Source organism: Scaptodrosophila lebanonensis, unplaced genomic scaffold, assembly GCF_003285725.1.
Source record: "Scaptodrosophila lebanonensis strain 11010-0011.00,11010-0021.00 unplaced genomic scaffold, SlebRS2 tig00000001-arrow-pilon, whole genome shotgun sequence".
In the NCBI taxonomy this organism is placed as follows: domain Eukaryota; kingdom Metazoa; phylum Arthropoda; class Insecta; order Diptera; family Drosophilidae; genus Scaptodrosophila; species Scaptodrosophila lebanonensis.
In genome coordinates, this window is record NW_022060529.1 from 9,743,790 (window position 1) to 9,760,630 (window position 16,841).

Consider the following 16,841-nt stretch of genomic DNA (forward strand, 5'->3'; position numbering starts at 1 on the left):
CTTGTTTTGAAATATTTATATTTGTGTTAAAAAGTAAAAAAAAAGGGATGATACAATATTTTTTATAAACATCATTGTAAAGTTTGAATAAAATGGTAATCATTAGAGTACGAGTAAATAATTTCAAAACCTGCTATGTAAGCACATCACCCATTAAAACTATTATTTTGAATTTCTTTGCAAGCACAATTTGAAATTTATCTTGTAACAGAAAAGTTATGCTTTTCCGAGCACTTTATTCCTTTTTGCCATATGTGTTCGTAAATAAAATGCAGCCATTGCGTTAAACGTCTCATTCAGTTTGACTGTCAATTGCAGGCGACAGGTGTTATAGCTGTCGTGCCATTGGTTTGGGCAATGAAATGCAATTCTAAGAAGCTTTGAATGGACATCAAGCGTTTTTAGAGTGCGCCAACTGAATGCAAATACATGTCTATAAAGGCCATTACGAAAATGCCGGTCTCAGCAGGTCGCAAAGCTTTTTATTAGAGACTCTCGCACTCTCTCACACTCTCATCAGCACTGTGTATATCTCACCCCACACACATTTGAGCTTTCGTGCCGGTCTCCCATAGCTACAAGTTGTTGCAGTGTACTCGTATATCCGCATCCTGTTGTCTACTACTACTATCTTCGATTGTATATGTGGGTGTGGGCGTGTGAGGGTGCTTGTCTCCCCTCCTCCCATCATGTGCAGGTGGGCCGTCCGGAAAGCTTTCAGTACATCGCAGTTTGGTGCTGCCAGTCGTCACCATTAGACGTGTGTGCGCGGTCGCCAGTCTGCCTGCATCATCGTCGTTTTAGTACAAGTAAATTATCGTTGGCGTTCTTATCATAGCACCAGTTGCTCGGCAACCTAACACTCTGCTCTGGGCCTGGTTTCGTATTGTCGTCGGAATTAATTTTTTTGTGTGAGTGGCGTGCGCGCGAATTTTTCCTGCTTTGAAGCCAAGAACTATGCTCTAGGTATTTTATTTCATCAGCTGCTGCTCCCAGAGGGCGAACAAATGCCAAATCTACAGTGAAATTATCATTGTGTGTGGTCCAAACTTTGAATGTGTCATCCGCATTTTGTATTAGTTTGAATTTACTAGTAAAAAGAGAACGAAAAAGAGATTAACGCTTAATTGTATGGCTGTGTTGGTTGTTAAAACTGTTCATGAGAATGTTATTAACACATTGAGGCATATTGCGTGTCCAATTAATTGTGAACTCATTGATGAACCGATCGTATTGTGTACATTAATGACTAGTTCTATTTATGGCGCCTAGCCTATGGACTTTCCATGAAAATTCTAATAAAATAATAGCATCAAAAAAGTCCATTAAACGCTTGAACGGTCCCAAAAATAAATCTACAAAACAAGTAATAAACAACAACAACAGATCTCCCACTGACCATTCGACACATACTATTTAACGAATTGGGCAAATATGCGCCGGGGTCTATGTATTCTAAAAGATTTTCGCAAGTTTGCCGGGCTACTTGCGTTTCTTAAAGTGGATGTGACGATCACTTAGCAGGTCGCCTATTAACACACAATAAAACCCATAAATAAGCGTTAAATTGAAGAATTAACGTCTGATTAGTCCAAATGCTTTGTTGGTATCCATTTTAAGAGCACAACAAAGCAAAACACATTTATAACAGAGACCGAGGAAATCAAACATATAAATATATGTACAGTGCACACTCATTAGAGTAAACGAAACAAAACTATGGAGTAACATTTTTGATTTTATTTTGACTAACCAAAACACCAGTTGGCTAATTATAATTTTCAATTGATTTTATTTTAATTCGATTTGAATATACCATTTTTTATGGTATATTTATTCATATTCTATGAATTTAAACCGTGTATAAATTTGATTAAAATCATTCAATTATAATAATAATTATAATATTGAGAATGTAGTAAAAATAACGTATGTAAAGGTTTTTGTAATCAACGTAAAGCATTTGATTTTGTGAAGCTTTTATGGATGTTATGTTTTAGGTTTGAAATATAACTTTTAACTTAGTGTGAAAACCCTACTCAACCTGTGAAATAAATTGAGCGTGCGGGCGAAAAAGGTAACAAAATTGCTATTTTTTAACAAAAGATAGTTATTTGTACTGAGCAATAAAAATGTTTGAAAAATTAATAAAAAAAAAATATATAAAAAAATTAACGATTGTTATTTATACAGTAAAGAAACTAGTTTTGATTTGAATCACTGCATCGTTCCGCCATGTATATGGATGTGCAACTTATGTACATACGTGAATGTGTTCGTTTTACGTTGTATGAACTGCATATATGCTATTGAGACTGTTTAACAAGGGAAAATTTTGTGTAATCTTGTATTTGCCTCCAACAAGAGATAAATTAAAAAGCACAACATAAAAAGTAACCTTTCTAACCCCGCATGTGCTCGGAACGTGTTGTGTCATGTACAGACACGGCGTATACGCAATGCCTGCCGGCAAGAGCGCGTAACCAAAAGCATACGCGGTCGATTAAGTACATATGCTTCAGGCAGACCACTTGATATTGGTTTTTCATTTGGTCCACTATTCTGTCCCGATTTCCTTCACATTCTGTGGTGGACTTGACTCCGTACTGCATCTGTTTTATTGCAATATACGACTGCTCGCTGCTGGCTGCTGTGCACCTATATACGTTCTTAGTTCTTTCGCCAACCTGTTAATGTTTGGCAAATATAAACATTGTAACATTTCACAGTGCAACCGCCTCGATGCAAAGCTCTAAGTAAACATTAAACAAAAGATGGAATACAGAGAGGCAAGTTAAAGAAAAATACAAACGTATTGTTCATGTGCTCTTGAATTTGAATTGTTAAGTAAATAGAACCATTTAATTATACTTGAGTGCAACAGTTCGCCTAGACAAAGGTAGCGGCATGCGGCAATTGAACGGCTGCTCCTATAATTTCCAAGAGGCGTTGAAGCACAAATGCAATTTCTTAGACTACTACTAAGTTAAGTGCACTGCCACTTCTATAGCTTTAGTTTGAAGTGTGTGCTCGTGAAATGCGTTTTCTTCAAAGAGGCTGGGTAATTGTTCTCCACAAGTGCCAATTTAGGAATTGGCCAATTGTACAATTTAGACTCGCAATACATAGATAGCTAAATACGAGTATTGTAGCCATTATGAGATGTGCTGATATAACTGATCTGAATGTTATCTTATGTATGTATGTGCCATAAAGAATGCTTGGCTTGAAGCGATTCTAACTTTAGCTTATGGCTGCTATCGCTCGTCTGCCCGTCCACCCATACACAAGATAAAACAGACATAAAACATGAACTCATGAATTTTGAAATTACCAACCAACATATTGTTTATGCGTTTGCCATTATGCATGCGCCAGGTACACGTGTCTGCAAATGGTTCGCCACCCAGCACCCCCGTCCTCGCTTCCCACAGCATACGCAGCAAAATGCTCGCAGCGCAGCCGAAAGTTGTATAAAATTGCAAATGAAAATTTTCCCATTCCTCTCTTGTTGACGCATAAAACACACAACAGTCTGATCCCCACACCCACCCAGCCCTTAACCGGAAGGAGCAAGTTGAAAGCGAACTTCAAAATTTGTTATGCCGTTGTAAGGCAATAAAATTAGTGAGCATATTACGATAAATGAAGTCGACTGGCAACGGTGCGTATGAATGCCATTGCACATACGCCTCGTAGTCCAAACATATGCGTGTACTTATATGTTTTTGTGTATGTTTTATGTGCGCATAAATTTACAATACATGTCGAGAAACGCTTTTAAAAGCTTTTGAGACCTTTGACTTCATAGTTCTGTTTATATAGACTTATGACAGCAATTCGTCTTAAAATCCAAATAAATAAATAAAGGATTGGTCCAATTTTTTTCAAAACATTTTCAAATTTCAAGCTGTTTTGAAATTGTACGCCTTGACTGATTTGGCCTTGAATACAATTTTTTCATTTGTTAATTGTTTCGATTGTAAATAAGTGGTATATTAAGCTATACCATTGTTCACATTAAAGCACCTATTGGAGATCATACAAATTGTAATCAAAACCGTGTAAAATAAGTTTGTAGTTTACTTTTTCGTTGTTGCTCTAACTAAAAGGGTAGCATTAATTGAATGTGAACATCTATTTATATCAGTAATTCATACCATTTTAATTCGGGAAGGTGGAGCTTTCAATAATAAATTCTGTGTAAAATTAAATTCAAAGTGAATTTAACAGCAGTAAATTATAGTAGCTTTCCTTAAGTCTGCATTACTTGTCTGAACAATGACATTCGAATATTTAATTGCTTATAGCGATGACACATATGATAACGCTTAGATAACTATAATGATTAAGTGGTCGACTGCGAAGTAATACCCTCTTAATTGCAATATCGCAATTAGCAATTGCCTTACGCTACCGGAATCGCTTTGAAAAAATTAATGGCATGAAAAACAGAGTTAGCGCTCTATGTTATATCGATCGATAACATTTAAGTGAAAATCATCCAAATGACAATAAATATAATGAAAATAAAATGAAATAATAATTAGCACAAAGAAAAGGGATTCTTATTTGCTATACCAGATTTCTTTTACCAGTAAGTAATAGTGGCTATGCGTTGTAAACAAGTTTTTAAAAAATGATTTATTTTAATTTTCTGTCAAACATATGTCAGCCGAAAATTGATTTGCGAAATTCCCTTTAATAATGATTTATGGCATAGAATTTAGAAAATATGCAACCAAATTTTGCAATATTGTTGTATCAAAAGTTTTAATTTATAAGTCCGGAAGGTATTTTATTTGAATTATTATTATATTATTGTAATATTGAATGTGTATATAATTGTAACGACTAGTTGCTTACAAAAGAACTAAGAAATGAAGCGAATGAAATGAATATAGCCTATTTTAGAAAAATTGTTTACATTTATTCTTCCATAATGATAAAATAATTGCCTGTATGCTCCTTGGATTTATGTAACATGATATCCGTGGTCACTTTTAGGTTTATTACTGTTATGAATTTTGTTTTGATGCTTACTGGCCATTAGAAAGAATTACTGTCACTAAAAATATTTGTGTTGAAGCCTGCAACTTTTGGCAAGGCTAACATTTTTCTAAAAATATGTTTTTAATGGTAAAAGAGAACTTCAAACACTCTAGCACATTAATAAATGTAAACTTTTTGGGGTCCCGGAAATATTACTTTGATTGTATTTGTAAAGCAAGTTGGTAAATTTGTAAAGTACTTAAATGATTTTCTACGAAAAGAGCATTTTGTATTCTGCAAATCACAACTTGAAATCTCAACTTATATTTTATTAAAGTTAGCTCAACTTTGTTAAAAATTTTTTGTTTGCTTGTTTTTTTTTTGTGAGAACTGCTGCCCCTATGGGCTTTAAGTTGAGGCAGGCTTGCAAGCGGCAGCCGGATTTGTTGATGGAGGTGGGGATGAGGCATATTCCCTCACTACTGACTGCGATGACGACCTGTTGGATGGTACGCTAGCTCGCTTATGAATTTGCGTTCGAACGCCATAAATCCAGTCAGTCGGGCATTGGCAGTTTGGCATATCAATCATAGCGCTTGACTGAGCTTCGGGTTTGATTTGTAACGGTCCTGGCCAGTCGATGGAGGGACCCACCAGCTCGTTTAATGTGTTTAATGTGATCTGACTGCATTGCGCTTCGCTGACTGCGGCCATTCATTCATAAAATTATTTCATTGCTTTTGGTTTTACGTGCGTTTTATCACGCCATTATTGTTCTTGTTAATGTCGTTGTCGTTGTTGTTGCTGTTGTTTCTATTGTGCATACTGGTACTCTCTTACTGCTTTGCGATGGCAGCTGCTGTCCGCTGCTATCGTCATGGTAGCGTCAACGATGAACGTGCATATGGCGCCGACGTTAATATCTAATAATAGGCAGTGGCTTAGTGCTTAAAGACATAATTGATTCGATAGCCGGCCTTTTAATCACGGCCAAGTTGATTTTGTTACGTGTGCATCGAAAGCGATACGGTTTTAGATAGCGAGCCATGTGCAGTGCTAGATAAAATGTTGTTTGTTGTGGATCGTTGCCATTTCGTTACTTATGACTAACTCGGTATATAAATTACTTTGTTGAAAATTTGTGCAGTTAGAGCTAGAAATACATATGTAGATTGGAAAATATAATAAAAGTCTCTAACTACACTCTAATATATGTGAAAATTTAATAAAAACATGGCACGTTTCATATTTTATCTTAATTTGTTATTGAGATACTTAAGAGTGCAGATAAGTAGCTCCAACTTTGATTAAACAGTCTTTGAGATAAGGCCAACAATTGCAAATGCTATGAACCATAGCAGGTAGGAAGGTACAAGCTTTATGATCTTATGATCAGAGCTGAATGAGAGTTGAATGATTATTATTTATTTATTTTCCATTGCAATGAACTCACACAAATCTTAAATTCATCCTCAATGCTTTTATTTCTAGTGTTTCCGAAGTCAATGGCATAATTTATGCACTGAAACTTGTTGGAGATATGTACTTAAATCAATGCGACATGAATCCTGATTGTTGTGTATATAATAATAAAATATGTACTATGTAATAAAATATATATTTCTTTGTGCATTTAAGCTTGCATTAACTTATAATATACTATATTTTATTCCTATTAAACTTTACATTCTCATAAAAAGCTATATTTGAAACACCCTTATGACTGCTTTGTTTTGTATTTAAGAAGCTCTAAATTAATAATGTTTAACATTTGCAATGCGTCTCCATTATCTCTACGATTATTCATATACTAGTCGTATTTTAGACACTTATCTGCAATTTTTGGCTGGCAGAAAAAGGTCTTCTAATTATACAAAATGGATTGAGTTAAAAAGAATTGGATTACATGTGAAACGAAATTCAAATACGTTTGTCATAATCTCGTATATGGCCCAATAATTCATTGTTTGGAAAGTATGGCCACGGGTATTGCTAAAACTAATTATTTCTTTATTTGTTTTGACACTTCATAAATCATTAAAATATCGCTGCCGCTGTTGGCGTAATCAAATATAACGTATACGCACCATTACACATTTTAGACAGTTAGCGGGGTGAGAACTCATTTGCATATTTACATTTAGAGCATCTGTTTATTTGCCCTGGCCGTTAATTGTGCGCATTTGGCCAAATTAGTCGCTCATCTAATTGGTAGCTAAATTGAAAGCAGGCACACAAACAATACTGAAAGCAACCCAAATTATGATTTCTAGCTATCAACAATAAAAAGGAAATGCCTGAATTCTGCAGCGCATAAAACTGCCACTCTAATTGGAAGCGCTGCCCTCATCTCAGCAGCTGGTATTTTGACTACTTCTGCGGTGCGACCCACAGCTCCTTCTTGGAAGCACGCACGCGCTGGCCAAACATTGCGCTTGTTTGCCAGAGCGTGTCATAAATAAATCGCGAGTGCTTTAGTTTTAGCAGCAGCACCACAAAAGTTGCCTGACTTCTGGCCAGATGTCGGCGTGTGTAAATATTTGAGCTGTCGCTGCTCAGCAGCGCTCTGAGTCAGCCAACGGTGCGTATGCGCAACTCGTCCATCGTTCAAGTGTTCCTCCCATACAGGTCATGTATTTTAGGTGCACGCGTGCTACCCACACAATACAAGTCAGACTGGCCTGTCCAACTGACAGCGGCAATGGCAGCGGCGGAAATACTATTCGTGTGCACTCCCAATATTTGGCAGCCAGTCCAAATAAACGCAAAGCAGACCAACACCCGCCCCATGGAAGGGGCCGTACTTACAAAAAATTGATGTTATTTTTGGCCTTGCATTACCCACACACACATACACACACTCAATCGATGCCAAGATCAAAGTCAATGGGACCGCTATTATTAGCATAAATTGCAATTTGCGTATGTTTTTCATCTGAATGCAATTTCGAACATATTTGAATTATTTACAATGTTTCATAGATACAGTGGAACTTATCTATGACTAACTACTGATAATGCTGTTGTGATTATGGGTCTCAATTTTTGATCAATACATGCATTTAAAGAAAAACGAATAAAATGCTAAATTTTACAACTCTCGACTCCTAACAACCCCTTACCTGCCTTAGCTCTGTAAAACAATCGACAGTTCATCTAAAATCAACTCTTCTAATGGATTTCATATGTTTCTAATTTCCCTGATGAAACTGATAGTATGTAATGATGGAATTGGGTCAATTCTTATTATAACAGCACTTTCTAAAGTACAAGTAATATTCTCCATTAATAAACATTAGTTCATACACTGTAATTAAAAACATTTGGATATATTTATTTCATTTTTGATTTAACTTTAATATTTCACGTAACTTTGGACTATGTTGTTATATTTTTCCGTTTATTTTTAATAGTATTTATCTCATATATATTTAAAACTTTGTTTTATATACACACAATTGAGAGTTTATTTCGGGATCAAGAACGTTTATGTTCATCCTTTTTTATTGTTCCCGAATTCATGCTGTTGCCGAGATTGGAAAAAGCATTTAGGAATTCTTTTACATTGTTTTGGAATTATATAATATAAGTAGTCTATTTGTATTTGATATCACGTGAATTACTTGTTTATTGGGCCATACTAAATTAATATCATTTTTCATAATACTTGTAACTTCATTTTTAGATTTTTTCCGAATTTGGAAAAATTTGGATGGAAATATTCAAATTCTGTTTTACTCTCTCAAATGAAATGCTCTATAAAGTAGTTATTACTGTATGGTTTTATCAACAATTTTTGGCTGGCATCATACAACTAAAAAGATTTGTACTCGTGCGCTTCTTTGCCATATCACCCAAATATTCAACGTCTGGCTCGTTTATTGGGCTAACAAAATGGGCCAAAAACAATGTCACGTGCTTGCCCCGAGCCGTGCGTGTGTCGTGCATCCTTTGACACAGTACCACCATTTTTATCTGCAAGTCGATATTGACAAACCTGCGCTAATGTGTATTTTCTCCCCGATATCTATCTCCTTCTCTCCCTTTCTCCCTTTGTATCTCTGTCTTGGTTTGTCGTCTGTGAGAGGGGGAAAAAGCTGGGGACCTTATTGTATTTGTTCATTAATAAGTAACATGACACTCTTTGTTTTAATCACAGTAGCCGCAGCTGCCGACGTCGCTGTCGTCGTTGGCGTCGTTGGCGTCGTCGTCATCGTTGTCATTGCTCACCCACTTTGTATTGTTGCTTTTGTTGTTGTGGTTGTGGCTGTTGCTGTTGCTGTTGATATGACTGTTGATGTTAATGTTGTTTTGGTAACTGCCCTCTGCTGTGTAGGCTTGTGTGCGTTTGTTTATTTGTTCATCTCTCCGTCTATCTGTCGTTGGCATGCATGCACACACATACAAATATATGTATATGAGTATATACATATGTATGTATATACTATATGTATAGACATTCATACTAATATACATACATAGATATATGTGTATACTTGTACATAAGTACAAGCACATGATTGTACCTGAGTCTCTTTTATCTTAATCAAGACAAGAGCTTAGCATCTCATCGCACTTATTGCCCCGCGATGTGCGTTCAACAACTTGCGTGCCATTTATATCCAAATTACTACTCAGCCAACGTATAATTTTTGCCTAATAATCAAGCGAGACATCTTGAAAAGGTGCTTATATGGGAAATAACGTTCTCACATTTAGTAATAGAGTAATTACAGTAAACGTGCTAGCCCTATATACGAGTATGTAGAAGTAGTAGCAAAGTTAAAGGTAAAATAGACAGCTTATCACATTAAATATACAATTTATATATAATTATAATAAGTATGTTCACATATGTATATTGCAATGAATTTGTATTAGTTTTAAATTGAATTTTTTTCATTTTTTTTTGTAATTTTATTTACAAGTATTTATAGCGAACTATAGCTATTCGGGCTCTTAAAATAGTTTCAAAATGCAATTTAATTTATTGAAAAAGTTGTTAATTGTTGAATAAGCAAGCTTTACGAGAATATTTTTTAATGTTTATTAAAGATTCATTCAGAATTTTTGTTTAGTTTTTCCATTTCTTTATGTTAACTAGTTATTGCAACAGATGTGTACATTTTTAGATCGCCTGTTGTGTAGGTGTTTTTTGTTAAGTTTTGTTTTAAATATAAGCCAAAGTCTATTGACCTCAAAAACGTTCATATGAACATATGTGCAAATAATCAAAAGCAATGCATAAATCAAATAATTTTATATATATATTCGAAGCTGTTTTAAATATATAAGTAACACAATTATTGGATAAAATATGTGTGTGAAGATTTATTTTGTTTTTATTGGCACAGTTTGGCAAAAATGACTGAAAATTCAGCAATTTGATTTATGAATTTGTATTTAATTTAGTGCAGGTAAGATATCTTTTTGGCTAGCAGAAATAAAAAATTGATTCTCTATATGTGTATACGCCGCTTAAAATGTATAACTACTACACACAATTCACATTCAACATGTGTATACGCAAAAATCCACTACGTTATAATCACCCGAAAGGGTGATGTCTATATTAATATGAAAAAAAGAAAGGTGTTTGGTGCCACTATTAATTTTTGGTCTGACCGTTCCTATGACACCTATATGATATACTGCACCAATTCTGATGAAAGTTCAGAATATAATGAGGCCCTTAACAAACCTTATAAATACAAATACAATCGAACTAGTTTTGACAATCAGATGCAAAAATTGCGTTGATTATAGTGTGAAGCATATAATTTTTCAAACGGAGAGCAAAAATATGTAATCAAAAGTGCATTGAGCGGCACTTAAATGAAAGCTAACCCCGCCCAAATGACTTGCCCATACACGAGTACATATACATAGTTGTAGACAGATAGATAGACGCCTTTGAACATTTTATCTAGTGAGCAACCACCCATCCAGAAATGCTGGCGCACACTTAACCACGTGATTGACGCATGCATTATTTGAAAAGATTTTTATAATTTGTGTACAAATGTGGCTACTTATACAAATACTCGAATATGCGGCCTTGCCTTGACAGTGCGTGTAAGTCCATGACTTGTCTTTATCTGTGAAAAGATATCAACAATTTTTGATGGCGTTGACTGATTTTAAACTTTTTTTTTTCATATTTTTACAGATTAGCTGGAGAGCGAAAGTGACAGTGTGAGAAAACGGCGTCGTAGAATAATAGGCCCCCGGTTGGCTGGGGTTCAGAGCAGAGATATAAAAACCGGAACAGCACAAATCTGAAACCTTTTTACATCCAGCTCGTAAAATTGGGGACATCACCAAAGTGACGAGCTGACAACAAATGTAACTCACATTGCAACAGAGTTGTACATTGTAGTCGTCGATAAAAATAAAGAAGAAAAAGCTCCCAGAGCGAACCGAACATAATATCCACAGGCGTTAACTCAAATGGCTGACGATGATTTGCGAGCCCTGGCTAACAGCCTACGGGACACAACTTCAGAAAATACGGTGAAGAATGCCATTGCAAACCTTTCGATGGACCTGCTACAAAGAGCGAGCGCCTTGATAGGCGGTGACCAAAGGCCCGAGACCGTTGCATTGCTATTAAATCGAACAATGGAGCTGCAATGTGTGCAGCAAGCTGAAAAGGAGATGCAATCGAGGAGCAATTTCACCGAAAAAGATACAGTCAACAAAGGGGTAAGTAATAAAAGGTGTGTGTCCGCGTGCTCATTAAATCAACTAAGGATGGAATGTGGCAAAGGGAAAATTTAAAATTCTTGAGCTTTTGAGAGGCTGTCGAAGCTCAATTAACAAATTAGTTGCGGCTCAAAAGCAGCATATTTAATAAGCATGCCTGTTCTCCTTTACAAGTCAAAACCTAAAGCAACTCAACCTAAATATGTATGTACATAAAAGGCTGCCTAATTTAAAATGGTTAGCGATTCATACTTCCACAACCTCTTTAATAATTCAAATTATCGTATTTAGTGGTTGTTCACAGAAACTTCATAATGCGTGGCAAATGAAATTTATGGCCGCAAGTGTACTAAACTGTTGTCTGCACATTTTTTCCTACCCATTGTTGTCTTGTCTGCGTTTATCCACCAGCAATAATTCATTTAAAGACCTGGAAAACCAACCAGCAGACTATTTATGACCATTGGCGTCAGTCATTTGGGGATACCAATTGACAAGAATTGACGTAACTTTGATAAGTCAATTGGAATTCTCGCAGCTTTTGTATATGTTGAGTGCGATGCGATCTGCCTGCTCAAACATAATAAAAGCCTTAATAAGTGCTTATATATTTATTGATTAATTGTTTTTACTATGCACTCTTTTAAGTTAAAAACTTAAAATTAATATGCAATCATCTCCTAATAAACTTGAGTAATGGGGCATAATTAAATATTTATTATTAATAATAATATTTACAAAACACTTATTTTATTTAAAAACTTAAGGTGTACATCAAATAAAACATAAGTTCAGAAACATGGCTTTTAGAAAATCAAACTAAATCTAACAATGCATCGAATAAAAATATATATTAATTTTACAAAAATTACTATCGAGAAATATATATTTTTGGTAAGATCAAGATTACAGCTCGTGAAATTTTTAGAAAATGCATTTTCTCTATATCAGTATACCGTCATAATATATTGCTTAAATTTAAAACAAATGTTGCTAAGGTTTATTTGCACTGAATTTTCTGTTGGAACATACGAAGAGTGATTTTTAAACCGATTAGTAGTATGGCGGCAATTTAAAATAATGATGTTATACTGATGGTAATAAACTTGATCTGCGTATGGATAAAATAAGTCTGCATACCAAGTTTGGTACAGAGTACATTTCTTTAACAGAAAATATTTTTATTTCACTTAATTTTAGTTTTTCTAGAGCCCAGGACAAATTTTTCTTACAGAAAAGAACACTTGTAGTTTATAAATATAAAAGTTGTTGCCTTTAGTTGTGTTTAAACGAAGATTTTAAGAAACATGTATAGCTTGATTCCGGATATTTATTCCGAGTGTAGTTAAAAGCACGATAAGTATGTCGGTGTTTTTCATTAAAAATAAAGTTCGTGCATTAACTGAAAGTACCGAGTCTAGTCCAGTTCATATAATTATCTCTCTGCATATGCGGCTTTAGTTTGGCAGTCCACTGCTGGGGCAGCGACATGTGGCTATTTTTGGAATCGGCGCGCGACCGTTCACAAGCAAAACAAGCGCCACAGCAACAACAACGGAAAAGAGATTGTACCGAACTAGTTGTTGCTATATGGCAAGCCAAATGGCCCACCGTCACACCCCACCCCACTCCACATCGGACGCTTTCAAGTAAGCATGCGCTACCAAGCTTTGTTGTTTAGCCACGAGTGGTGAAAGCTTTAAATACAGCATTGTGCCAGCCAGAGCCACCAGTCCTCATCAGCCGTGATCGTCTAGTGGTTAGGACTCCACGTTGTGGCCGTGGCAACCCAGGTTCGAATCCTGGTCTCGGCAATGTTTGAAAATAACATTCTCACGGAGGGGGACTAATTTTTTTTTATATATATATAGATTTATAATAAATAGTTTTGGAAATAAAAAACAAACATCGCATTGTTCGTAATTTTCTTAAAAAATCATTGAAATACCAGTTTTCTACGTTTCTATAGGTCCGAAATTTTATTAAATGTCTTTTATGATATTTTAAATATTTAAATTTAAATTTTCAAGGAAACGTAATAAAAATAATTTATTTGTAAAATAAAGTATGTTATTTGGAGTAGGTTCTATTCTCCAGTTCATGGTAATTATGTATTTATTAAGATATTGAAATAAATATTCCAGATTTTTATCTATGCCCAATGATGTTTATAGACTAAGTGCAATTATTTCTATATTTTTATTTTAAAGTCATTTTATGTATAATAAGACTTTAAGCCAAATCGATATTACATTGGTGCTTTAGAAGTAACTAGATATCACAAGACTCTTATGAAATACTTAACTAAAATGCATGCTTAGTAGTTTACAAGTGTATCTACTTACTTGTATAAAAATGTATAAGGTAGATAGTAGTATTTTATTTCCTTTATACAATTTGCTTATCAATTCAAAGATTCAATGAAATAAATTTTGAACTGATTTTATGTATTTTCAGTCTCTCCACTGCCCGACTTCGTTTGATTCTGTACTTTGTTGGCCCCGCACCACTGGCGGTCAGTTTGCCATTCTTCCCTGCTTTGAAGAGTTCAAGGGCGTGCATTACGACCCAACACGTGAGTATAGGAATAACAATAAAACATAATCAAGGTACAAATAATATGTATTTATATTTAATAGAAAACGCTACGCGCTTTTGTCATTCCAACGGCACCTGGGATACCTATTCAAATTATGATGGTTGTCATCAGGCGGGCACAGGACCCGTGCTTTCGGAATTTTCACCCAGTGTGGAATTGCCAGCCATTATTTATGCATGCGGCTATTTGGTCAGCTTTGCTACCTTAGTGGTCGCCCTAATTGTATTTGTAAGCTTTAAGTGAGTTTACTGAACCGATTTACAATAAATACAAGCATACTATATTTTAACAGTTTTAAAAGACCAAATCGATATGGCTAACTAAATTAATAAATTCAACATCATTTTAATATTGTGCAAGACGAATTTAACATTTGTTTATAATTTCTTACAAAAAATTCGCATATTGAAAAATAGTTATAAAATTAATAACAATACATTTTTACATGCAGGGACTTACGCTGTCTAAGGAACACAATACATGCGAATCTTTTTCTCACCTATATCACCTCGGCATTGCTTTGGATACTGACGCTATTCTTGCAAGTGGTAGATATGATCTGATATATATAATTCCGAATACTTATGCTCCATTTTGCAGATAACCACCGAATCTAGTCAGGCTGGTTGTATTACGCTGGTCATTATGTTTCAATATTTCTATCTGACGAATTTCTTCTGGATGTTCGTTGAGGGTAGGCCAATAAATTTACTTACCTTTAAAGTATATTAAAGGTATCAATACATCTTGTTTATTGGTAGGCCTCTATCTCTACACGCTGGTAGTGCAGACGTTCTCCAGTGAAAACATCAGCTTCCTAATCTATGCACTTATTGGCTGGGGCAGTCCGGCACTCTGCATTCTCATCTGGGCCATTGCCAAGGCGTTTGCATCGCATCTCGAGAACGACAATTTTAATGGCGTAAGTAATGTGAGGTGCCTGATTTTCAATCCATTCTAATTACATTTTGCTTTATCAGCTGGAAATCGAGTGCACATGGATGCGTGAATCTCACATTGATTGGATATTTAAGGGACCAGCTTGTTTGGCCATTTTAATTAATTTAGTATTTCTCATACGCATTATGTGGGTGAGTTACCTTGAAGTGAGTTATTGGAATGTTGAAAGAAGGTCTAATCGAATCTCCACTCCGTAGGTCCTCATCACCAAATTACGCTCAGCACACACATTGGAGACGCGTCAGTATTACAAGGCCTCAAAGGCATTGCTGGTTCTGATACCGCTCTTTGGAATTACCTATTTGTTGGTGCTAACAGGCCCCGAGCAAGGCATCAGTCGCAATCTCTTTGAGGCCGTGCGAGCATTTCTTATAAGCACACAGGTATGTAAAGTGTTATATACCCCAGTCATTTTTTTAAATTTCGATCTGAAATTCTACAGGGTTTCTTTGTGGCGCTTTTCTACTGCTTTCTCAATTCGGAGGTGCGTCAAACGCTACGGCATCGGTTTATAAGGTGGCGCGAGAATCGCAGCATTCATCGAACCAGTTCTGTGAAAAATCGCAGGTGTGTTATAATTCCTTACCAAGAAGCATCATATATAAATTCTCCAGTGTTGTATGTGCTCTGAGTGTGCATTATTCCACTGCAGCCTGTCATGCCTTTCTGTGGTCATTTAACAATTAATTTAATTTCAGACATCGTGCATCCAAAGACTACTCGCTGCGCTCGCGAACCGAAAGTCTACGGTGCGTATAGGTCATTAATTTGAGTTCTCGTAGCTTTCCACAATGCCAATCGACTGATTCCATATAGCTTTCTTAATGCACTAATTGACTAGTAATAATGGGAAACGATTTATTTTAAGAATAAAAAATTTGATAATATACGGAGCTAAAATTCATGAGCTCAACTAGTGTTGGTCCAAATTGTTCTTGTTTGAGCTCTTGAGACGTTATCGATAGAGAAAAGATAAAACCTCTCAATGGCTGACTATTGTTTTTATTCCTAGGCCCATAGGTTAAGTTCTTAGTCTGCTCTCATAAGGTCATAAATATCATCCATACGCCATTTGTAAATATTAATTTGTAAAATTTGGGTTTTAGGTTTTTTTTTTGTTTAATTTATTGAAGATTTTAAAGCTCCGTATAAACGTACTATAGTCATATAGTACTACTTATGTAATACTTATGTTATTTATATTTTTCTTAATTTGTTTTTTCTTTTAAATATTTTTAGACTGACCTCGACGAGTCCCGTGCCCACCGGTCACTCTGAATGAACTGAACTGTATCTTCTATGTTATAGATATTTACTTTTTGTAAAATGTTTTCTGTTAAACAGTAACGCATGCTAGCTCATATTAAGATAACAAACTAAAGTATTATTCATAGTCACGTAAATACAGATATACTTATACCAAAACGCCTTTATGGTTTTTATTCTCTTCCAGAACCGAGGAGTGCGTCATCTGTGTACGACCTATGCAGAATTTGCAACGCGGCTCCATCAAAAGATACCACAGCACCGATTTTGATCTCACTGATTTTGTTTAAAGCAACGCTCTTTTAATCTCTATATAAAA

At 35.3% G+C, this 16,841-nt stretch overlaps 1 protein-coding gene and 1 non-coding gene across 3 annotated transcripts; both read left to right on the forward strand.

The window, feature by feature from the left end:
• Positions 1 to 258: 258 nt before the first annotated feature.
• LOC115630770 (diuretic hormone receptor) lies at positions 259 to 16,645 on the forward strand. 2 transcript variants are annotated; one of them, XM_030527428.1, is made up of 12 exons: positions 259 to 966; positions 11,162 to 11,697; positions 14,155 to 14,272; positions 14,337 to 14,535; positions 14,748 to 14,844; positions 14,897 to 14,990; positions 15,058 to 15,218; positions 15,277 to 15,387; positions 15,454 to 15,639; positions 15,699 to 15,823; positions 15,955 to 16,005; positions 16,496 to 16,645. In XM_030527428.1, the coding sequence occupies exons 2-12, from the start codon at positions 11,443 to 11,445 to the stop codon at positions 16,536 to 16,538; spliced, it is 1,440 nt and encodes a 479-aa protein (XP_030383288.1). In that variant the 5' UTR covers positions 259 to 966; positions 11,162 to 11,442; the 3' UTR covers positions 16,539 to 16,645. The 2 variants fall into 2 exon arrangements, with proteins under 2 accessions (XP_030383288.1, XP_030383295.1); XM_030527435.1 differs by having other exon boundaries at positions 259 to 911; positions 16,496 to 16,538.
• Positions 13,440 to 13,511, forward strand: Trnah-gug. The gene has a single exon. It is a non-coding gene; the product is annotated as a tRNA-His (tRNA).
• Positions 16,646 to 16,841: the final 196 nt, after the last annotated feature.

Coding starts and splice junctions, on each gene's coding strand:
- LOC115630770 (XM_030527428.1), top strand. CDS start 11,443: ATGGCTGACGATGATTTGCGAGCCCTGGCTAACAGCCTACGGGACACA. Junction 15,219..15,276: donor AGAACGACAATTTTAATGGC/GTAAGTAATGTG, acceptor TTGCTTTATCAG/CTGGAAATCGAGTGCACATG. Junction 15,640..15,698: donor CATTTCTTATAAGCACACAG/GTATGTAAAGTG, acceptor GAAATTCTACAG/GGTTTCTTTGTGGCGCTTTT.